The sequence below is a fragment of the Passer domesticus genome, chromosome 1, assembly GCF_036417665.1.
Source record: "Passer domesticus isolate bPasDom1 chromosome 1, bPasDom1.hap1, whole genome shotgun sequence".
Taxonomy (NCBI): domain Eukaryota; kingdom Metazoa; phylum Chordata; class Aves; order Passeriformes; family Passeridae; genus Passer; species Passer domesticus.
This window is the reverse complement of record NC_087474.1, coordinates 34,124,992-34,148,931: the sequence shown is the minus strand read 5'-3', so window position 1 is coordinate 34,148,931 and position 23,940 is coordinate 34,124,992. Positions and strand designations below refer to the sequence as shown.

General features: G+C 40.6%; 1 protein-coding gene across 1 annotated transcript in view; it reads right to left on the bottom strand.

Annotated features, from left to right (window-relative positions):
• The window catches only part of CHN2 (chimerin 2), a 158,874-nt gene that overhangs the window by 6,636 nt on the left and 128,298 nt on the right, over positions 1-23,940 (bottom strand). The window contains exons 7-10 of the mRNA XM_064413160.1: positions 16,940-17,017; positions 10,719-10,803; positions 8,180-8,353; positions 6,313-6,390 (exon numbers count right to left, since the gene is read on the bottom strand). Of these exons, the coding sequence (XP_064269230.1) occupies positions 6,313-6,390; positions 8,180-8,353; positions 10,719-10,803; positions 16,940-17,017 (415 nt within the window). The remainder of the gene's footprint in view (positions 1-6,312; positions 6,391-8,179; positions 8,354-10,718; positions 10,804-16,939; positions 17,018-23,940) is intronic.

The following is a 23,940-nucleotide window of genomic DNA, read 5'->3' as shown; positions in this document are numbered from 1 at the left end:
GTTTACAGTATATCAATGAGGAATGGTAGTTTCTTTATGTTTTAGTAAACAATTTATTTGCTCACATCTCTTGGAGGGGCTGGTGATTACAGCATCCATATCTGCAGTGCAGCACCTCAAACATACTATTTTAGTGTTGGATGAAAAACCATGTTAATACCATATTTCTTGCATTTAGCCCATTTATTCACTGAAACTAAGCTATTAATAATTTGTTCTGACATAATATTTTCCATCTGCATAGGAATATGCACCATATTTTCATCTCTATTTGGAGAAAGAGAGGCATAGAGAAATAACATAAATTTCCAATGACCCTCAGGAGACCAGTAGGAAAAAACAAGAAACATCCAAATCTTGCATATCTTGTACCAACATATTAGTGATTAGCTGAAAAGAAAGCTGCCTTATTTTCTGCTATCTTCTAATGTCTTAATATTTGATTTATTTATTTATAGCAAAGATCTGAATTCAAATGGGCATGCTAAGGAATTTAGCTATACAATTATTCTGAAATGTGCATCACGGATTTTTAAATTAATATGGATACTTGTAATGGATGAAATGCTAAACAGATGCATCTGAAAAGGCATACATTTTGTTTGCCACAATATAACAGTTAGTCAGAACTCTGTGAAAGAGTACTTTTAAACACATGAGCTTAAAGTTTACAGGTGTTGCTGGGAAGTCCTGGCTTGCAATGAGTGAAATTACAAAAAGTAGCAGCAAGGCAGGAGCACTATAATTTTTCAAGTTCAAATGACCACCTCTGTTCTGTATTACCTAGTACCCTCCTAACTCACATTTTTTTCTCCATATCAGGAAATTCTGCTGTCTTGCCTTCCTGGGACCTCTCTATTTTGGTGGTATTCCTGTAGAAAGATGGTCAAGTAGGGGGTGTGGTTGTCTGGATTTAACCCCCAGCTTTACCTCAGGCTTCTTGGAGATCAATTATAACCTGTAGTCCCTGTTTCCCACCCTTTAGCTAAGGATACTACACTTCCCTCAGGGCACGTGGTGCAGGTGAGGGCCATATGTGAGTGTGGTGATGCAAGGTTCTGCCTGCTTGTGCAGCAGAGAGGGCTTTGCTGTGTCTGCCAGGAGCTGCAGGCACAAGCTTGGGCTGTTACCACCAAGGTGCTGACATGTTGTCAAGCCATTGCCTTGTCTCACAGTAACAGTGTTTGTGGACATGCCCTGATACAGACAGATGAGTGGGGGTGCTTGATACCAAGATGGAGATAAAGGCTTTCCCAGCACAGTAAAAGAGTTTATATTGATTGCAGACATTTTATACAAACCTATGGCATCAATCTTGCAGGGATACGTCCTGTCCAATGTATGCACATAATTCTCATTAAGACTAATAGCACTACATGTTCTCATCAAGAGGAGATTATATGCTTAAGTGTTTAAAACAAACAGCCTTTCTTGATGCAGCTGAGCAGTCTGAATACATCCATCAGCATTTAATTTAATACAGCATCAATAAGCCCTAGGAGGATGTTTACACTGCCCCAATCTTTTGTTTAATCCACACATTCCAGGCACGGTAGCATTAGTCTTGTACAGCTTTGTGTGGAGAGCTCTATTTAATTGATGTACACTGAGCACTCAAAATGCTCCACTGAAAACAGATACCTCCAAGGAGCCAGCAGCTGCATCAGAACAGATATAGCACAGACTTACATCTATTATCCAGGTCACCAGTATACTAAATGGAAGTGTTATTTATTTAGTGCTTTTACAAAGCAGCCCAGCAAGCTTCCTTAAAGGGGCACTTCAGCTCGAGGTACTTCAAAGTACAATGTACTTCAAACCTCTTATTTACATATGTGCTTACTGTAGGAAAAATCATGAATTCCTGAGTCAAAGATTTTACTTTTCTCTTCGGAGGCAAATATACATCCATTTGAAATGCACTGAAGTTTATTTTAAAGTGAGCCCAGCAATACATCTGTTGTAATATACCCTACACATTTTTTAACAGATATGTAGGGATTGGTGTGTGTGTGCATATATGAATTACATGTGGTTTACATGCTACCTTACCACAATAATTTTTTCACTCTTCAATACAGGAACTTTTTCAGATTCTAGTTGGTATTTGCAGTAAAATTGCAGCATCCATATGTTAATATAGTTTTGTTTTTTTATATTTTGTATTACAAACATGTAATCAATTTCAGCTTTACAAACCTAATTCTACCCAAACCCCATAATTTCTCTTTCTTTGTTAGTTTGACTCTCAATGTATTCTGTTGTATTATGTTGAAATTTGAATATCTCAAGAAAAATAAAGTTTTTATTCTTTTCCTTAAAGGTTTCAGCTGATTTCAGATGCCATAGAAATTATCAATAGTTCATTACAGAATGAAATAGAATAAGTATTACATTCTTAAAGCCCCACTCATACCCTGTGAATACTGAATTAGATTTAAGTTCCTTTCTCCTAAGTGTTTTTTTTATTGCACATCCTTTACCATGCTAGCATGCTTCTTTTAGTTTTTTCTTGGATTTGGCATTTGACAGTCTTTCAGCTACACTGGCAAAAGAGTATGATTTAGGATGCCTCTAAGTACTCATGTAATATTTAACAGCATAATATTTTTAGCAAGTGTATTGTACCAGCCCGTTGTACAAACAAGTGGGGGGACAGAATGTGGTGGTGACAATGGCAGCTCTGTGGATAAAATGCACAATGGGTGTTCTCTGGATGCCACAGCGCCACAGCTCAACAAAGCTGACAGAGAGCAACTGTCACTCTACAGCACCAACATTCACCAGATTAAATAAATCCACATTATTCCCCTCCTTCTCATTACAAAAATCACTAAAATGGAACATTGTCAATGCCTCCGAGGGCCTAATGCTAATTTACAGTAGGGGTATTTACACTGCTTGAGCTTTGGAAGGCAGTTTAAATCAGATGAGGACCAACTTCACCCTTTTTTAAAACCAACTGTCACAGCTACATTTGGCCCTAGTAATATTATGTGGGATGCTATTCTCTTCCGGAGATGGGAACTTTTTTCTGTTCTTGCTCTAATTCTTTGGAAGCACCAAGTGACTGCTTCTTTGTCAAGGCAGAATTAGTCAGAGGGAGAGCTGGCTGCTCTTCACTGCACCCCTTCAGCTGCACATGAGGTCAGCAGGAGAGGTTCCCCACGGCCAAGTCAGCTCCCATGCCTCATCTGACTGTATCCTGCTGTCTTCTGGCCCCTGTGGCATGATGAGGAGCTTGGAACCAGAACACTTGATGGCATTATTTGAAGGATGCATCCTGTGCATTAAAATGGGAGGACTCCTTGCCTGTCTGTTTTCAAACCCTTTTACTCAACGCTGTATTTCTGGAGAGGTGAAAGTGTCCTGGAATTTTATCCAGGTGCTTGGGGACTGACTCAGAAACGATGGGCAGGGAGGGACCTCTGGAATGCTGAAGTGCAGTGTTCTGCCACCACACCCACCTTCCCATAAACCCTACAACTTCCATTTACAAAACTAGCTAACATTTTTTTATTTCTGCTCTTATTAGTAGGTAGTTTGAAAGCTTTGCATTCAGATGGTTAAAAAATGGTCCTCAAATTGTTAAATGAAATTTATTCCTAGCCAGTGTACATCCTCCAGTAGTGTGCCAAGACTATCAATTAGATTAGAGTTCTCTTCTCTGGTTCATACCCCTGCTCTCAGCATCTCCTCTGAATATCCTCCCCTCCTAAAAAAAATAATTTCCTGTGATTTTAATTTTCCTGTAATTTACTTCCCCCCCCCCCCCCAAGTTTCTTTTCTGTAGTGAATGTGGAAATACGAATTCTGTAAAACCCTCAGAAACTTCACTTTCTGGGCAGAAAATTAAATTTGAACAGAAAATTTCCAGAAGAAGAAAATTTCTTCTTTTTGAAGACAAGACCTGCCACCTGGCACTCAGATCCTTTCTCTCCCAGCTCTTTCACCTGGGGCAGAGAACTGGGGTAATCCTCCTTCCTGGGATAGTTCACTAGATAGCTCTAGCTTCTAGTACTAGAAGAGTTAAGAGGGCAATAGAAAAGCAGCGTGTTCCTACCTTTGGGGCTGGGATGCAAAAGAGAGGGTGGCATCACTGTAAGGATCTGACAGGGAAGCAAACCCTGAGCTCTCAGGTTGGAAGTGTCTTGCCAATTCAAACTTCTGCCAGGTGACAACCACCTTCAAGCTGCACAGCCCACAAGTCAGAACAAAAAACCCTTTTTGTTTTTATTTAAATCCTTTCCTGTAAAAACTCTCAGCTCTTCCTGATTTTCCACCCCAGTTCAGGGAGAAAACATTTTCAACACAGGAAACTGTTGAAAGTTGTCAGCTTCTGGTTCCCGCAATACTCTAGTTCTCTAGCCCATAACAGGATTATGTTCTTTATTCTCCTGCTTTTATTCATGCCTTTTTATTAATGGCAACACCCTTTCCTTTCTTAGCCCTTTCCCCTCATGAAACTGTTAAAAAAAATGAAGACACAGATTTTGGTATATTTCTGCCCAATGGCCTTCCTCACAGCCTTTGTATACAAACTCTCTTCTTGCTTTCTCTGCTTTCCTGTTTATCCATGCTTTTTTTCCTTTGGAAATCCAATACTGCTAGTCACCTTCTTCTTCCTGTTCCCAGGTGCTGCTGCCATTGTAAATCACACTTTTTTCCTTGCTGTGGGTCTAATCCAAGTGTGCATTGCCATCAATTATGCCAGAAGTATACTTAATAAACAGGCAATAAACTGAAGTGGCTCCAGTGGTTCAAAGCATTTGCAAAGGAACTACAGCTGCAGCAGTGTTGAAGCCATGCTCAGACATAAATTTAAATTTGCTTTCTTCCAACTGTTCCCTCTACAACTTGTGCCTCTCTTTCTGGGTTTCATCCAGGTTGTTACACTTAGAGGAGAATTAACACACAGAAAAATAGTTTGCCAGGCCAGATCTACCTGCAGGGAGCAGAATGGCACCTATGAGGACTGTGAGCCTCCCAGGATCACTGATTTTATTGCTTCATGTGGCACATCTGGAACACTACTGGCCATGATAGCAGTCATATCACTGTGCATCTCTCTGGCCCGAAGAATGGCTGACCTATGTGTGTGTATGCAAATGTTCACAGCATCCAACATATTTAAAAATATGTAGTATTTTTAAAAGGATATTTCAGGATGAAAACAGCCATTTTGGAAGTTCTTGGCTGGACTTTCTTTATGGAGATGTCTACATAACAAACTGCCTGCAAACAAGAAATGCTGAGGCACAGCGTGTAAATGTGTCTCCCATAGACCTTGCTAGCCTGTGTAGCCTCCTCTGGAGCCCCAACATCTCCTGCCCATGGGTCTCCAGGGCCCTCAATCCCTGCCTGAGTGACATCACAGCTGTCTCCAGCTGCACTATGCTGGTGTGGGACCATCCACCCTTCTGGTCACTACCCTGACTCTGGCTTGACCTGGACCTACCTCGTACCCATGGGCTTGTGATCACAGGGCTGTGTCTGACCCTATTCCCTACCATGGCAGAGGCAATACCTGAAAAAATTAAGTAGGAAGGAAACCACTATTTATGGGAAATGAGAATAATATTCATGTATCTTCTCAAATGTACTTGCAAAGGTATTTTCTATTAACGGAGGCCCTACCCTGTTGCTCACTTAAAATACACACTTAAATAAATAAAATAAAATACACACTTAAAATTAGTCCTGTGTGCAAAGACTGTGTGCACAACCAGAATCAACATAATCAGCTCAATCAATTAGAAGGGCTCTGAGGATGGTAATCAGGCAGTGTTTTAATTGTTAGTTTTTCAATATGCTGTACAACTAACCTCCTCAATGCCCCTCTCGTCTGTTCAGATGCAATCGTGTGCACAGTGGTGCAGTGCTTTCTACAAGGCTACATGCAGACGGACTTCCCAATTGGAGTTCCTGATCCTTAAACTCATAAATAGATTATTGTATAGAAAAGTGCTGAGTCTCTTAAAGACAGGACTAACAACTTTCCCCTGGCACCACCTATGCTCACACTTAAACTAAGTCCCTAGTCTGTGCTTCTAGGTTGAACAATTAGCCAGTCCCCCACTTAAGTTTATACACACCAATACTTCATGTTTAATTATTCCTTCCAACTATCAAACATAACTTATTCTTATGAAAAGGACTACACTTTAAACTCAGAAAAGACAGGTTACTTTCTGTTCTTCTGCTTATACGTCAGTTTCATTACCGTGGTACATATATAAACCCTGAAAGATCAGAAATGTCCTAGAATTGAAAGCTTAGATTAAAACTGGACAAGATTAAAAAATGGTGTACCTCGATCAAAGGCCATTTTCACATCTTCAATGTGCTCAGTGAAGCCTGAAACTCTGTAGAGGCCCTCGGACTTTAAACCTGAAACAAAAAGTTCTTGTTAACTTTAGTAGCCAACAGATATTTAGGCTTAAGAACAATAAAGCAAGAACAGCAGACCTACTAAGCATAGGAAAATGTTATTTGTAATGTGAAACTCTGGAGCAGTTAAGGAAAGATCAAGATGATGTAAAATTTTTTTAAAGGATTAAAGCATTTTAGAATTTATACTTTCTGATTCTGTTAGGTACATCGTTGATTTGATTGTGTTAGAGAAAATACTGCAATTTGCTAATGGTGAGGCATGTGATGTTATTACGATTTATTCATTTTATGTAGGAGATTTTCCTGGATTTGGCTATAATTAATAAAGCTTTAGAGGTCTCCCTTCCTTCCTTTTACCAGTTGCCCAATGACAAATAGCAATGAAAGTAAAATAGTGCCTTTCCCTATGAGCACAATTCATTCCTGTTTTGCTGTCAGCATTTACTTATATACAGCTGATAGATGTGATGAATACAGTCTTTCCCCACATCAGTGCATCCCTTCTACAGTTCTTTTACCACAAGAGATGTGCTCACTTGCACAACTCTCCCCTCGTTGCTCCACACCAACATGAAATGCAGGGCAGCTCAGCAGAGCAAGCCAAGTTACACACACATTATTCATTTCAATCCCCAAATCCCTTATTGTAACTATGCACTGTGCTAACCTACTTATAAGTTCCAATATTCTTTGTCTTCTTAAGAACAAAATCAAAATATTTCATAGTTCTGTGGCAATTAAGGAAATAAATATAAAGATGTTGAAAAAACGGAGAGCAGGCAACAGATTTTATCTCAATCAATAAATGTACAAGTAAGTGATTAGATCTCAAATGCAATGTAGCATCCTGCTATATCATCAGAGTAAAGCTCTTCTGTCTTAGTCCATACTATTCTTTCCATTTGTCCCTGTGATGATGATATAATCCTTCTAGAGCTTTACAGAGCAGTGCAGGGGATTTACTAGTAAGTCTTTGAGTCAATTCAGTAGATGATGTGTGGGTTTGAAATCCCTATGGCTAGTATCAGTGTGTTGCTATGCAGATTACTGGGATGCCATGAATTCAGCATTATTAGATTCCCGTGCTGAAGCTGTGACTAACAGGAAAATTTGGCTTATTGGGCAGCACAACTTGCACATTTGCTATCCAAAGGAAAAATACATGAATATAACAGAGGGGATACATGATTATTGAAATGGATATGTTTTTCCTTCAATCTGGCACACATCCGTTTACCAAAAACTTGTCACAAGCTTGAGTTTTGGCTGTGACATGCTGCCTGTGCTGCAGGATCCATCAGTCAGTAACTGAGCATCATGAGATGTGTCCTGCCACAAAACACCATAGCCCCCGACCTCACTTGTCCAAGCCACTTCCAGTCACTCCTGTTCTCCTGCCCACAATGTCCATAAAGGTTATTAAAAATGGATTTGATTTAAACTGATTACTCTGAAATGGGATGTGTCCCTAGGTATGTTAAAATAATGTAATGAAAAAAGACACATAAACATGAACTTAAAAGTTCACTTTAAAGTTCACCCCTTTCAGAAGTGTAACGTAATACATGTTTTGACATGTTTTCAGAAAGCATTTCAGGGAATTGCATTAAGGAATGCCATGATTTAATTTTACTAACTAATGCAAAGCAATGTATCACCTACACTAAAAAACCCATTTTCCCATCCTATCCTCAGTGTGCACGAGCACAGCACCGTGTTCTAGCTTAGCACGTAATTCAAGTCATCCTCATTTCGCTGTGTCCACTGCTCTCCCAAGCACACAAACCTCTGGCTTCGATCTCCCGAATGCAGGAATCCACCACCATGGGCCTCTGGGTGTTGTGGGCCTTCACCAGCGTGGTGAGGTCGCAGCAGTAGACTCGCTTTATCCTCTTGAGGTCTGGCTGGCAGTCGTTGGGCACGTACTTGGAGCACTGCTTGTGTACATTCAACCCACAGTCTGCAAGCAGAGTTAGCCACGTTAACTCATTCGTTAATTAATACTAATTCTGATAGGTCTTGTCTAACAATTTATTTCCCTGCTCCACATCAAGCAAGGGGCACAATTTCCCCATCAGTCAGGAAAGATAGAATAGTGTGGAGATGAGAAGGATGAGCATGAATATGTGTAAAAATCTTACAGTGGGACAAGTAAACTCTAGCAGGGTTGTCAAAAAGCTTTAAAAACACTGGATGTCCCTTACACTCCTCTGAGCTGAAGGAGACTGCTGGTGCAGTCTGGATCAGTTCATTACAGGACACGTAGCTCAAGGTGTTGCATTTAAACACATGAGACTTAGCTTGTGGGTATTTTAGACTAGACATAATTAAAATAGGCACAGTAATGACTGTCTGTTGCTGGCTGTCCTGTGGCTTAGCAGTGATCATGGCCAGAGAACCTAAGATTCACCTGAGCACTCCAAGTGGGACAGTGCTGTGAGCCAGCATGCCTCACTCCTCCTTCCACATTCCTGCAGTGTCATATTTTGGCTCACTCTGCCACATCAGCAGACTTCCCATCCCTGGCTCATCACTTCACTGGTGACTAAGTGTCCCCTGTGACTTAGCCTCTAGGTCAGCTTAGGCACATAAAATGCTGTGAAAGGCACAATGTAACAAAGGGATTCATTTTACAAATAGTTCTTGCTGTCTTACTCCAGAATTGGTTCTGGAGTAATAAATACTGCCCAAATACTGCCTTTGGTTGCACAGGTGGGTTTCTGTTAAACCACCATTGCTTCACCTCCACAAATTGAATTTTTCTAATAGATTCAAGTGTTCAGCCAAATGAATTTAAAAGCTTCAGTAAAGCAAACACTAGCACTGTGAGTTGCATTATCTTACATAACTGATTCCTTCCCAGTCATGCTCATCACTGATAACCCTTTGAGTTAATTTAACATTAGGCTATTAAAAATGTAAACAGGACTATTACTTGCAGCACAATTCAATATTATACTCTATAAAATATTAATCAAGGAAAATCATAAGCACACCTAAACATTTAATGGAATTGGGTAAGTTTTTGTCTGTTTCTCCATAGAGTTATTACTGCATAATTCATTATTTGTGAAATCTAAACAAATGTGAGAAGCTGCAAATAGGATCCTGCCTGCATTGTGTTCAGTGCTGTTCTCCAGGCATGTGAAGTTAAATTTAAATGCATCTGTGTGGTTAGAGTTAAATGCTGGTAATTTTATGAGGGAGAGTATTATGTTTCCTAAATAAATATGCCTTTTCATAAGTTTAATATTTTATGTATGTGAACAAATACAGTGCTGTGCATTAGTGATGTCAGGTTTTGCACACTTGTGTTTAAGATCAAATACTTTGAAAAGCAAACTACTATTCCTCTTATTTAATGTTCTTCTCATATTCTTTGTGTTACCACTATTCACCTACAGACAAGACATAGCAGTAGCTGAGACTGCACTTATTAAAACTATGCATTTGTGAAAGCTATTTTAATCCTTCAAACTGTGATCTAAATTAATTTTAGGTAACAACCACCTCCTCTGTCTATGAAAGGCAGATGTCAGGGTTGGATGTGTTTGGTGCCAGTCTGAGATCAGGAATGCCTGGAGGGCAGGCCAGGAAGAGGTAAGACAAACAATTTTTTGAACTGATTTCAGATCTGGAGAAAGAAGTTATGAAAATCCATTTGTAATGCACCAAATACTAATTCACTTGGTGAATCCAAAAGCACATGATGTGATGATTATTGCATTTTTGCATGATAATTTTTTTCCACAAAAGAACAAAAAAATTTAAAATAATTAAGGCACTATTAAAATGCCAATACAGGCACCACAAAATCCCTAATCCACTAATCCCTCTTGGAAAGTGAAGGCCATATTTTTTGTTTTTATCTTGAGGTGGGATACTTCAGGCTTTCAGCAATGCATGGTATTTTTATGGGAAACAGGTGGCAGTCTTTTTTTGCAGACAAGGGCACTTCCCAGCAATTGGAAGCAAAAAGAAGAGTTATGAAACCTCATTGCTGGCTGGCTTTGCCATTACCAGTGCTTGCATCTTAAGACGTAAAAACATCAGGGATAACTTAATCATAAAGAACAAGTTTGAATGTATACAGCAGGCACAGGATCCAGGTACTAGTAGAGGATGTAACTCAGCAACCAAGGGCTGATGGCTTCATTTGTGAACCAGGTAACGAGGCAAATGAAAACACTCTAAGTTCTATAGGAGGATTTCCTGCTTTGTTCTTTAAATAAATCCCAGCCCACCACTCCTGCAGGGAGTGGAGGCTGGGGTGGGACAGATGCCTGAGCATTTCAGGAGAATGACAGAAGACGTTGGCGTGCTACCTGAACACCTCACTCCCTGAGCGATGAGACCCCACATGAAGTTGGCGCAGTACTCACACCAGTGCGGACCTCGAAACGTATGGACCTGTAACACAAATGGGGGTGGGGGAAAGAAATGGGGTCACTGGGAGGCAGATGGTCTGACAGATGGAGCAACTGAAATGGATAAACAACAGAAGACTCAGTAGGAGTAAATCTTTAGCACATAGTGCCCACATCCTTCCAACGTCTAGATGAAACAAACCATGGGAACAGAAATTTGCTTTGATCTTGAAGTTTATCTTTCAATAGGCTTAACATAGCAGAGATCCAGGCTGTGGATGACACTGAAAACAAATAATTTTTGCTTGCTGACATTCTAGCTATAGCAGAGGGGAGGAAACCAGGAGAAAAATAAGTAAAACTAATAACCCAAAGAACTGTAGATAAAAGCACCCTTTCCCAGTCTAGTAAGTAATTTGAACTCACAGAGGGAATATATGTCAATAGAGTCTTTTTCAGCAGATCAAACTTCATTTTGCTACAGTCCACACACAAGTAAATAAAGAAGAATAAAATTATTTGTGTGCTGACAGAGCCCGCATCTCCCCAGCTATGTTTTGCACACCACTGCTGCTTCCGCCACTGCTTTTCCAAAGGCTACAGCAGAAGATCTTTTTATTTAAGATGTGTATTCTGGTAAAGTAAGCATTTAATTTTCATTGAAATGAAGAGTAAATAGTGAGGTCTATGCCCCTGTGAATGGGCATGGTATGAGCTAGTTCTGGCCAGAGACTTAATTGAGCTTAACAAAACATAAATCATGCACACTCTGGCTGCTAATGCATCCTTTCCTTCTCTCTGCTCTTGTTTACCCGTCGGGTGGATGGCTGAAAGGCCACTTCCACCCCTGGGATGGGAAAAGCTGCTCTTTGCTTTTCATACAGTGAAAAAACAGTCATTGGCCTTTTTGGATAAACTGTAAAGTTTTAGGCCAAGCATTTTGCATGCTAATGTTTTTGCCTCATTTGTCTGCAGGATCACAGCAACACAAGCCTGTACTCTTGAGTTCAGAAAGATGAAGAAGTATTGTGATTTTAATACAGACTTCTCTTCCTGACTTTGAGATAAAAATGTGCCTGACTGCAAATGGCTCCTGACCAACTAGTCACAGTTAAATAATTGTGTTAATAAACTTAAAGCAATAGTAGTTTTTCCTCCCTTTTGACAGTGAAAGATCAAAACTGGAATGTTTGACTTTTTTTGAGATGGTATTTTACCTCTCAGAAAAACGCGTGTCTCTGTGAAACAAGACTTTGCAATAAAGTTTGAGATAGACATGTTGATAGATATAGCTCCATACTTCTTTCCCATTTCACTTAATTTCATTTTGCAGAGTGGGTAGCATGAATTTCAGACACAGCTTTTTGCAGGGGTAAATGGCTGTATGTAACAGCTGATGACCTGCGTTTCAGTCACATGCACTATGCGACCTTCAGTGGATACAAAACTACAGATAAAACTAATTATGCCTGCATCTTTATCATTTATAGACTGAAAGCCACATAATTAGTATGTCTGCACCTGCACTTAATTGTGGGTGAAAATCATCTGCTGTGGGAAGATAACTAGCTGTGTCTTCTGCTTTGCAGCAGTTTACAAAAGCTAACCTTGTGAGAAGGGGTTGTAAGAGCTTGGCCAGGACTTTTCAGAATGCACCATTTCACAAATAAAGTCCACTGCAGTTGCTAGGATATTTGGGGCCTACTTGCTTACTTTACATAAAGCTTATTTCAACTGATCTGGCTGAGGCTTATTTTGAAAATGGCAGCTGATTATTCCTTAATCTTTCCTGCCATTAATTGGAAAGTCATCAATGCTGACTGAAGGCTCCAATTGAGAAGTGCTGACAGCACATCCTTCCCTTGTTCCATTCAGCTTGGTGGCCCTCAAAGGTTGAGTTCTCTTTATTCATTCACTTCAATTTTTCATGGATCCCCATTTTAGCTCAAATGGCAAGCCTCCAGCTGAAATACTCTGTGAAAAGCTAGTCTTGGTGGTTTCTGGCCAAGTTGAAACAGGGAAACTAACTGAAAAAAGAGAGAACTTAAAAAGTTTCTAGATGAAGGTGCAAAAATTCCCTTAAGATGCAGTTTTGAAGTCTCTTATGGCTTGTCATTAATTTTAAAGAAATAATGGAGAACACAACATTTCTGAATGGTAAAATGGGAATTTTTCCTGCAAGATTGGCCTCATCTCTGTTTCAAACAGGGAGACGTAAACAGCAAGTCACAGATTTTTGAGATGGAATTTTAGTTTTTACCCCATCCTTTGTAATCACATCATTACAGACTGGGCATAGAATTTTTGAACTATGATCTGGAATATTTATTGCTGGTTCCTACCCCATCCTGAAGTCTCAGTAGACCCCTCTGTGTACACACAGCACAGACATAAGCTGCCTGAGCTACAGTTGACACATAATTCAAACTTTTAAAAAGAATTTTCAGGGAACTATTTCTTAAAATAAACCAGCCCCCTGACGTTTCAGACTATACACTGTACTTTTCTTGTTCAGTCTTTCATCCTCTTCCAAGGAAAATTCTCTTCCTACATTCACTGTCTCTTCTCTGCCGGACAATCTCACACAACACTACCCTGCATGTCTCTTCTTGTTGCCTTCCTGTTCTCTTTGTCCTTCGCCCCTCTGGTGCCCTTGTTCTCAAATGGCAGCATTCCCCCTGCAGGTGCTACCTTATTCACTTCCAGTTTGTGTCTGAGTCATCTCCACAGAGGGGGAAACTCAGACCAAAGTTAAGGAATGCCAGTACAGCGGCAAACCAAAATAACACTGTGAGCAATACTGCAGAAATGAACAAAAACAATTGTCTTGAATTGAAATGCCTTTTTTTTTTTTTAGTTGACATTATACAGTGTTGTTTCTGAGACAATTTTGGTTTTATGTGACTGGGTCTGAAGACTTTTCTATTTGCTTTCTAAGAAAATAAGTTTTCTTCAGACTTTTGCCTGAATACAGACACATTTAGATTCTTTTGTGGACTCCTGCTGAACCTGAGCCATTTGAAGTGAAGAAAAGCTGACTCTGCTGTTATTTTTGTTTAAATGAATGCACATAATCCTCATGATGTCTATAAAAAATGCTTCCCTCAAACCCTTTGTCTCTCAGAAGCAATATTATCTGCAGTGCTTAACACAAGGGGAAATTAATCCCAGAGACCCCTCTTTCCCAGCAGATCTCCTGACTTGTCTGTAATCTGCTGCCTTCACTCCGTTAGCCTGCCTGCAAATGGGATTTGCCCACGCTATGGTGGCAAACAGGCACAGTATTGTGGAAAATGCACATTATTCAGCCCTATTTGCTCACTTAAAGCAGCACAGAAGCCCTCTCATGAATTCCCAGCCTAGAACAGAAAGTGTGGAGCATCCTCAAAGTCCATGCTGCTATCCTCAGGCACGAGGTTGACCTCACCACCAGCTGGGACCCCACTGAAGCTGGCAGGTAGAGCACATCCGAAAGAGGCTGCTGGATCTGAACAAGAACAATATGCAAAAGGACTTTGGCATCCAGTTAGGCTGACACCCACTTAGCTAGAGAAATACCTCTGTGTTTTTCTAAACAGGGCTATGGAGATTTATTCTCTTTCCTGAGTTATGGTATGTCTACACTGGATTAGGCAAAGTTGTCCCGCCAGACAGACGCCAGCTCCAAACCTAAATTCATGTGACTGTGTGGTGTGCTGAAGATGAACACAGCTTAACAAATCAGCCTGGATACTAAATCCTTTTTTGTCCACTTGCCTTGAACTTTGGAAAAGAGGTTGAATGAGAAAGCACGGATGCCCAGAAAAGCTTAAACCTGGTGCCCTCATACTCCAAACTTCAATGCTGCTTTTAAATTTTTGTATTAGCTTGGCAAGGATGGAGGGAGAGCTGTCCTTGCTCTGAATTTGTGCCTTGCACTTATTTCTTGCTTTTGTTCCTTTCCTCTTGCAGTAAGTAAGATCTTTGGTATAAGACCTACAAAAATCCCATCAGCTTCGCTAGTAATGTGCCCTTCATTTTTTAAATTCTTTGTGGTTAAAGGACAAAAAACTAAAGAGTGCCTGTTTGTTCATGAAGAATTGCCTATGACTAGATTATGAGGGACATTGTGACACATAACCTTTATCCCTAGAAAGTGAGATGAATGATATAATGCACATCAGTATCCACCTAAAAATGGGGAAGACAACTTTTTGAATGTCTTCAAAATAGCATTGTCCTTCAGATAAACCCCATATCATCATAGCCTGAGTGCTGTCAAAAGCCATCAAGCATCTTGTCCCAAACTCATAAAGCCATTCTTTCTTTTTAAAAATGATTTTTAACCCTTTTATGTAATAAATATGGAATATATTAAAGATATTAGCCTTGAGCCCTGTTTTAAATTTAAATGTTCCTTTCTGAGTGTACTATCCACATTTTTTGTTCCACAACTGGACATGTTCTAATATATTCCTTTGAAAAAGTAACTGTGTATGCATAGTGAACATATTTGTCCATTAAGGAAATGTAACACATCTGATTGACCTTTCTGGACAATTATTTTTAAAATGTTTGTTCCCCAGGGTCTGTTATTGCCTTTACTAGGATAGAACAATTATTTTCTGCTGTCAAGTCTTTGAATACATATCTATTTTAATCATGTGGTTTTCCAGTTAAACTATGAGTCTTTTGAAACAGAAAGGAACAGAAACTGTACAACAGCTAGATTGTGCAAACACAAAGTTAACTGGGCACAAGTCCAATTATAAATCAAAGCCAAAACAGGGGAAATTTTGAAGAGGAAAGAATGCATGGGTCAGAGTGGAAAGAAGTCTCAGTCATGAGAAAATATTTTCTAGTTTAACTAAAATAGTTTTGATATTAAAATGATAATGAGGACAAAACCCAGAAAGAATGAAAGTTGGCTTAATGAAGCAAGAAAACACAGACTGTTTCCCCTATTTCCTTCAGTGCTGATCAGAGAGATAAATATCGACTTTTCTGTAGACTGGGTCAAGGAAGGGGAATGAGAAAAGGGATGCCATTATTTGCTTTGTCCACTAATATTAAATTATTGATTTGTCAACGACAGCAGAAGCACTGCAGAGGTTAGCAATCTCTGCACAGCAGAATATGTAGAAAAATAAGAAGTGAAACTTTTTTGATAAGTGAAATGATTTTGATCACTGCTTCTACTTTTTTGACAGGCCCTAGATGAATATCAGAAAAATCTTGTTCTGCTAATGAGTTGAGCTATTCTGACAGTGACCGAGATCAGCATCCTCAAGGAGCATTAACTAAACTGATGTTTCAAAGCTATGTTCCTTTCTTGTCTTGTTACTGCCTCTTATTCTCGACACTCATCCTGATAAGCATCAAAATACAATTTGACAGCATTAACTATGGTAACTGGCTGGCATGCTCTGAAACCAGCACAGTCCTTTTGGCAAAACATTTTAATACAAGCTGCCTGGAAGGTCCATTTCCAAAGCTGAGTCACTTCCCTGCTGCAGTCTGCCAGAGACAGCACTCGGGAAAAGAATCCCTAAGAATCTGATTTTCTATGTATAGACAGCAGAGAGATGATCCATTTAAATGTCCCTGTGTTTGCCCAGTGATTTGTTTTAGTTTGACAAGCAAACACAAGCTCAGATCCTATAGCTCAGTGGGACTCTGAGAACATTTCCTTAGCATATGGTGGGGGAACAAAAGCTGGGAGACAATACCCACCCCTGCGCTTTGCTTTATTGTAAGGAGCACCCAAGTGCTCTTAAGTTCTATTGAAATCAGAAATGGTGCAAAATGTTTGCTGGTAAAATCATACAGGCTTCTGATAATAGCTGGATTTTGAAAACGGGCCTTTTTCTTATTTAAAAGTAGATACACTTAAGATGAAGACAGTAAATATGAAGTACTTTGTTTCTGAATAAAAAACAGAACTGAATCTGTGAAAAAAAGTTAAATTGCCAGGCAAGTAGTACAGTTAGCAGGAAAACCATTATTTGGATTAACAGTCTATGTAACAGCATACTAAGAAATCAGTTAACGGAACTTAAAGTAGAAAGAAAAATTAATTTTTCAACACTTTTCTTAGAGGTAGTATAAATAGGTGCATGCAAACCTCATCACAACAAAAAATAAATGTGAGACATCTCAACAGGACTTTTAACATAAAAATAATAGCAAGCTGCGCTTACCTTAAAATTGTGTGCTTTTTCATAGTTGAAGTGGTTGTCGTTCTGAGTTAAGGCTGCTCTTCTGACCAGGGAGGTGATCTGTGAATAGGCAAAGAGTTTCAGAGGTTGCCACAGAAGTGCCCCTTTGACTCCCACCTTCACCCCCAGGGCCACGGCCAGGAGCTCTTGGCGCTTCCTTCCTCGCTTCGACTTGTGAACAACAGCACAGTTTTTCTCATTTTCCAGCCACAGGTCCTCCGAGAACATAGTGCTGGGATCCCAAATCTTTTCCCTGTCTTCCTCGGCGCCGGGGAGCCTGACTGTAGTCAGCACGGTGCAGTTTGTCCAACTGCTTCTGATGTTAGACAGCAGATTTGAAGCAGCTGCAGCCCATTCTGCTGAGACCTCTGGCATGTGACTTGAATGGGCCGTCTTGTGGGACGGAAGGAGCTTCTGCATCTGAATAAGTAACGGCCTGTGCCGTGCAGCTTCTTGAGGCAGATGTGTGCCTCGAACAATAGCACGAATTCATACACTGAGCAGCCTCCCCCACCGTGCTCCCCCAGTGGGGCTCTCCAGAGAGGTGCTGCTGAAATACCGGCTGGGGGGCACACAGCTTTACAGCTTCCCCCCCAAAGGCATTTCCAGGGACAGATCTCTTCCACTCTGCAGTGTGGTAAAAAATGAACAAACAAACAAAAAGCCCCTGGAAAGCCCACACTACCGAATCAGATGCTGCATCCAATTACACTCAGACTCAGAGACTTATCAGCCAGCAGTCTGCATACTAGCAGATTAAGCCCTTAAAACCATGATGATTGTTTAATCTTACAGGGCAAAAAATCTTTCTCTCTTTTTTTTTTTTCCCCTTAATTTTCCTATCCTGTACAAGAGAAAAAATCCAGCAGTACTCCAAGCATTAATAGCACTTTTATGCCATGGTTTAAACTAAGCATTTTGTCAGTGTGCATTTGGTAGCACTGAGGTAGCTCACTGCCAGGGAAAGCTGAAAGCCCAGCTGGGATTATGCAGGCTTGGAAGCCCTGGAGCCCCACAACAACCCTGGGCAACACTCCAGGGAAGGCACCAGGAGAGCTTCACCTGGATGTAGGAGACCCATATGCACAGCCCTGTTTGCAGAACAGGGTCTTCAAGGTGGCAAGAGTGGCTGTCCTTTGCTCTGGTTACCTGCTTCTACAGATTTTGAGGGGAAAGGTTTTCTAGTTAAAGCCCAGGGACAGGAGGCCTCGGGACCCTGACCAGTAACAGCTTTCAGTGTTACTTTGGACTTGTCATCCACCTTTTTACAGGCAGGTTGTTCTGTGTCCCATGACACAGATATCTGATACTGAGCATTTGCTGAGAAGCACATTCAGTGCCCCCTCCCCACTGGTTTCGTTTCCTCCAGCTCCCCTCTTCTACTCCTTTACTAAGTATTCCAATTCCCCATCCATAAGAGGAGGATAGGAATTACCTGCTTGGCAGAGCACTGTGGGATTTAAGTCTAGAGGTGTGCCTAATGCTCAAAGTGCTTGGATAGAGCAGAGTGGGGAGTTGCCAGTGCTACTGGGAAAACTGCCTATTTGAACTGGAGACACTAAAGACCACATCAGCTTTTTACAGTCTGCCCCACTTCAACTAACCCAGAAAATATGTGAAATTGAAGTATTTAATTCACTTGTATTCACTTGTGATGTTGACCTTGCATCTATTTTTTTTTCAGTCTGCTTTTACCTCGGGCTGAAAAGTCAGAAGGTTCATCTAATTCACTTACTAACCCCTCCACCACACAGACTGCCTGTGCTTAGTAAAAGTGATGCTCTGCTGATTTGAAAGCCCATGGGGACAGATGGTTGTCCCTCAGTAACATCAGGCTGTGCAATTTCAGAGAGTACCCCACTTAGGGTTTTCAAGTAGTTGTGCAACCTGCAAAATCAGCTTCTCACTCATAAAACCATGCACTTATTTCTATATATAGCACATTTAATTCCTTTCTTTTTCAGGTAACTCACAACAGCACTTTTTACATGCTCCCATACTTCAAAGCTTCTGCTCCCCAGAAGAGAGGATTTCCACACAAACGCTCTGCTCCCTGAGCAGTTGCTGCCCATTCAGCCTTTCCCTGGGGCTTGGCACTGTTATCTGACCACTGGTGACAACTGGCTGTGGATGCATGCATGAACATTGCTCTGCCTGCAGGAAATCCCTGCTGCTCTTCCATATGTCCTCTTGTAGTGAGTCCCAGTTTCTAGCTGGGGACCTTTATCTGCTTTCCAGCAGATGAGGCAGACCATAGCTGCCCAGCTTTTTCTCCATGTGTTTCAAGAGGTAGAAAGTACTGCTTTTTGCCAGCAGCAATGGCATCAGTTTGGGCCATCACAAAGGAAACCTTGGAGTTGCTCAAAGTTCTTATCACATTCCAGTTTCTTTCCTCAATGCCATTTAAAATGTATTTATATTTATCAGAAAGAAAACCCCCAAACTAGCTCTGAGTTGTCAGACACCTCTGAAACTACAGCATCTAAATCCCCCAAATATACATAAGCTACTTTTTCTCTAACTTCCAGCATAACACATCCAAAGTCAGAGAGAGGTCGGTTTCCTAATAATGCTCTAATATTTGCATTTATGTCACTAGACTGATAAAAATCCCATTATATAACCAATATTTTTTACATAACATGGCAGATTTGATACTCAAGTGACAGGCTTATGATGATACATCTTGGAATTTCAATTTATTAAACTATTTTTGGAATATCAGAGTGTCATCCTGGGATCAGACATACACACATATTTAATGGAAACTCTGAGTGTTCGCACAGAAGCATTAAACTTAATAGACTTGAGGGATGAAAACTCAGCCAAACCGGTTTATATGACTAAGGCAGAGCAGTATTTACTGTTTATCATATACAAAATTTTATTTATCCCTTGGGAATTTGCCTTTCTTGGGCCCTGTTTAGACAGTTGTTCAGGGGGATTCGTTGCAAACACAGGATGTGCACAGAAGGCCAGCAGTGAGTGCATCCTCTTAAGGAGCTTAACCAAAGCCCCGACAGGTTTGGTGTCTAAATGGTGCTGCAAACCTCAGACAAGCTGGACCACACATACAACCACTTCCTTCTCTAAATACAGTGCAAACTTCAGCAATGACGAGTTCTCAGCTGCAATCAGTTCCTGATACCACAGGCTCAACCCAGCGCTCTTCTTTTATCTGCTCTCTTTTTCCTAATACAAAATTGGCTGCACATGGTGTCAACTCATTCAAAGAGCATATCTTGATCAACTTAGTGAGTTAGCCTGCAGCTAAAGAGGAGAAGGCCACTGGCTAAGAATATTATTGCTGATTGTCACTAAATGTGAAGCCAGTGAAGGCTGGCAGGCAAATGTGGGTTATCTGTGTTTTCAGACCACAGAATTTCTGCCTAACATATAGTTTTAGTTTACTCATCTCTTTGTAAAACAGATATGCTGTATAGGAAATTGGGCATTTAGAGACAAAAAAATGTCACTGAACCAGAATAAGAAAGTTAAGGGGTGGAGCAGAGGGGAAGAGGGCGACAACTCAGCTGTTGCACCATTTCTAGCGCGCCTCCGCAGCATGAGCTGAACCACACCATTGTCTCTTCCCCCAAATACTGGCATCTTGTTTGCTTACAAAGACCTTGGGTGCAGGAAAGAACAAATTGAAGTATGAAAAGCTTTTGGTTTTGTACATGTGGTATGATTTCTCTTGCAGTCGTGTGGGCAGCGCAGAGGACTTGCTGGAAGCATGTGGTGGGGGAACTCTCCCTGCTGCCCTGCTTGTCTGTGCCAGCTCCAACATGGTGGGAAGAGACACTGTGGGAGTGGTGGCTCCTCTCCCTGAGCTGCCACCATGCCTGACTGTGGCTGGCAGGGAGGGGAGATCAGGCAGCACATCCTTGGCTTGCTGCTCTGCCTGCAGAAGGACACAGCTGTGGAGGGGAAAGGAAGAGCACGGGCATGTCTCTTCAGATGACAACACAAGTGAAACAGAGATTTCTCCATGATGAGGAACTGTGACAAATCCATGACTGATCTCCAACTAAAGACACTTAACTCTGCACATAGATATAGTCATAGGTCAAAGAGAGGCCTGTTCCCTTGCAGGCACGGCACACTGGGTTATCTGCCAGACAGATTATGTTTGCTCAATCGCAAACACGTGGTGGAGATGACACACAGAGCAGGAATCTTGCAGCTATTGGGTTCTTCCTAGTTTTCTCCCACGGAGCTCTTCCCACGATGCACTCAGAACACGTCAAAGAAACCTCTTAGCAAATCTCAAATCTCTTAGCAAGACACAGGGCACAGAGGGGAAATGGTGCTGGAGGCCAGTCAGCCAAAGCCTTTGCCATACCACAGTCCCACCAGTCCATGCCTCCCACTGCCACGGCACTGTGAGCTGCCATTAAAAGGCTTCTGTGCTGCTGAAACAGTGGGAGGAAACGAGCTCCAAGAAGAAAACATGCTGAACACAAAGCCAAGCACAATGCATGAAGAGTGGTGTTTGCCAACCTGATCTCACAAAACCCACTTTCCTAAGAAACCCTCTCTCCCATGGGAAGGCCCCCAGTGCCAATTAGGTAAACAGAGCTTGCAGAGGTGAGCAGGGCCAGGAAGATCCACAACATGTGTCCAGGGGCTAGGGGAGAAATCAGATTGCACAGCTACTGGGATGCTGCTGTTCTCTGGTTTGCCTCTTCCCCACCCCAACACAACAGTCTATTGTTTCCAGCAGAAAACTTCTTTTCAAAGTGAATTGTCATTCAGTAAACTGGACTGGTTAATAAAACAAAAACCAAAAAACCAAAAAAACACTGGTGTTTGTTTTAAGGATTAACATTTATCTATAGTTTTGATTTTTACTACTTGGAATTTCAACTTTCTCTTTTTTTAATAACTACCAGTACCTCTGAAAATTATGACTGAGCAGCTGTCAACAACACGCATAATTGTTTAGACAGCAGACTTATCTATACTGGGCTCTTGTTCTGGAGAACCTGGCTGCACTTCCACCACCACCATTCACAGTTATCTTTTGCAGATAATCCACAGCAAAAGAAACTGTTTATTTAGGAAGGCTTCCAAAGTACATGCTCTCATGTTAAAAGTAATTAAAATTGTAATATTCATACATCTTTTAAATGGATGTGATTGGTTATTTATTAGCATCTCAGCAACCAGCTGTCATTTATATGCACTTATTTCTGACCATGTATGTATCCAGTCCATTCCTCCACAGATAAAAATATAACTTACCTGCAGCAATGGAAATATAATCTCCCTTAAACACCAGATCTCCTTTCTAAATCCTCCTCAGACAGATTTTTCTGTATGCATCATGATTATTTTTCTCAAAACAATGTAGTCAACCAAACAATAAAACAGCCAAAGGCAAAATTGTGTATAATCAGGAAGGCACTAGTGAGACTATTATTAAAAATAATACTTTCAGTAAGCCTCTTATGATGTATTAATAGAATAAACTATTGTCTATTTTGGAACAACAACTGGAGATCAAATTAAGTGGTATGCAATTACATAGTCATCTTCAATTAAAAAATAGTGAGTGGATTAAAAGATTCTATGTTGTCATGCAATTCTACCACTTAATGCATTAATTTGTATATTTCCAATCCACCTTTGTATTCAATATATCTGATATAGTATTTTGATTTCTTATTTTTGTCAACTATAATAAATAGGCATTGTGTTACAAACACAATGTCAGTATCATGGAAGAAATAATGCAGAAATGAGGAAAGGACCTAGGCACAGTATGAACTTCCACAGCAATTCCCTCAAATAACCCTGTAGAGATTAACATGGTAACAGCAGGTCTAGCCTATTTATTGTCTCGACTTCCTTTCCTCCCACTCTCTCCTTTATCCTTCCCAATCCATCTCCATACTTGTCAAGGTTATTAATGACATTTTCCTGGCCAAGTTCATGATCCTCTCCTCTGTGCTTAATATTCATGATCAAAACGGTAGCAGAGGGATGAGAGAGAAGAGGCATGAGGACTAAGTGGGGCAGATGAGAGCAGAACCACACACCACGGCCACTGCTGCTGCTGTGCTGGAAGAGGAGCACCAGGTCCCCGCAGAACACCAGCCCCCCCAGGGCTGCCAGAAGCTGCTTGATCTGCAAAGAGGGCTTGCTCAGGGAAATTGCACTGAATTCACAGAAATCAATCACTGATTTCTGAATACCTCTTGTTCCCTCTGGGCATACAACACACATAACTGACTGGATTTTCCTGCCTGCAGCGTCTGTCAATGGGTAGTGTTATCACACGTAGTATAGATCAATGATAACATCTGGCCTGTAGGCAAATGAAAATTCAACCATTATATTTATCCTGATATTTGCAAAATATTGGCAGTGGTCCTGTTATTTTGTCAATGAAGATGGTATTTTTTTGACAACAGAACTAACAGTATTTTTTTCTAACAAATAGACATTTTAAGAAAAGGATGGATGGATGGATGGATGGATGGATGGATGGATGGATGGATGGATGGATGGATAGCAGGTGTCTAATCTAAAACAGTAACATGTTCTTGCTTTATAAACAAAGGAGAAAAACAGAAACCTCCAGACAGTGATTCATCCTCTTCTATGAGAGGTCAAGTCTAAAATGGATGAGCTTGAATTGCCTTCTTGCACGTCATTTATGGATCACATAGGAAAACTCGATGGCTCTGGTAGAAACAGAAGCTTTACTATAAAATATTCAAAATTAGGTAAAATCAATATCTCTCTGTACTATTTTCTGTCTCTATTCTTCTGTTAGCTATTCAATTTCAGAATAAATTAAGTAAGGAAAAATTTATTTTATCAGCCTCAACCATATCTATAAGTAATTATAGATTAACAACTGTACTTTGTTTTGGTTATCAATACTCACCTTACCTCAGACTGGCTAAGACTCAAGCTCTGGAAACATAGAATATCCAGTTTACCACATCATTTATTATACAGCTGCATGCAAC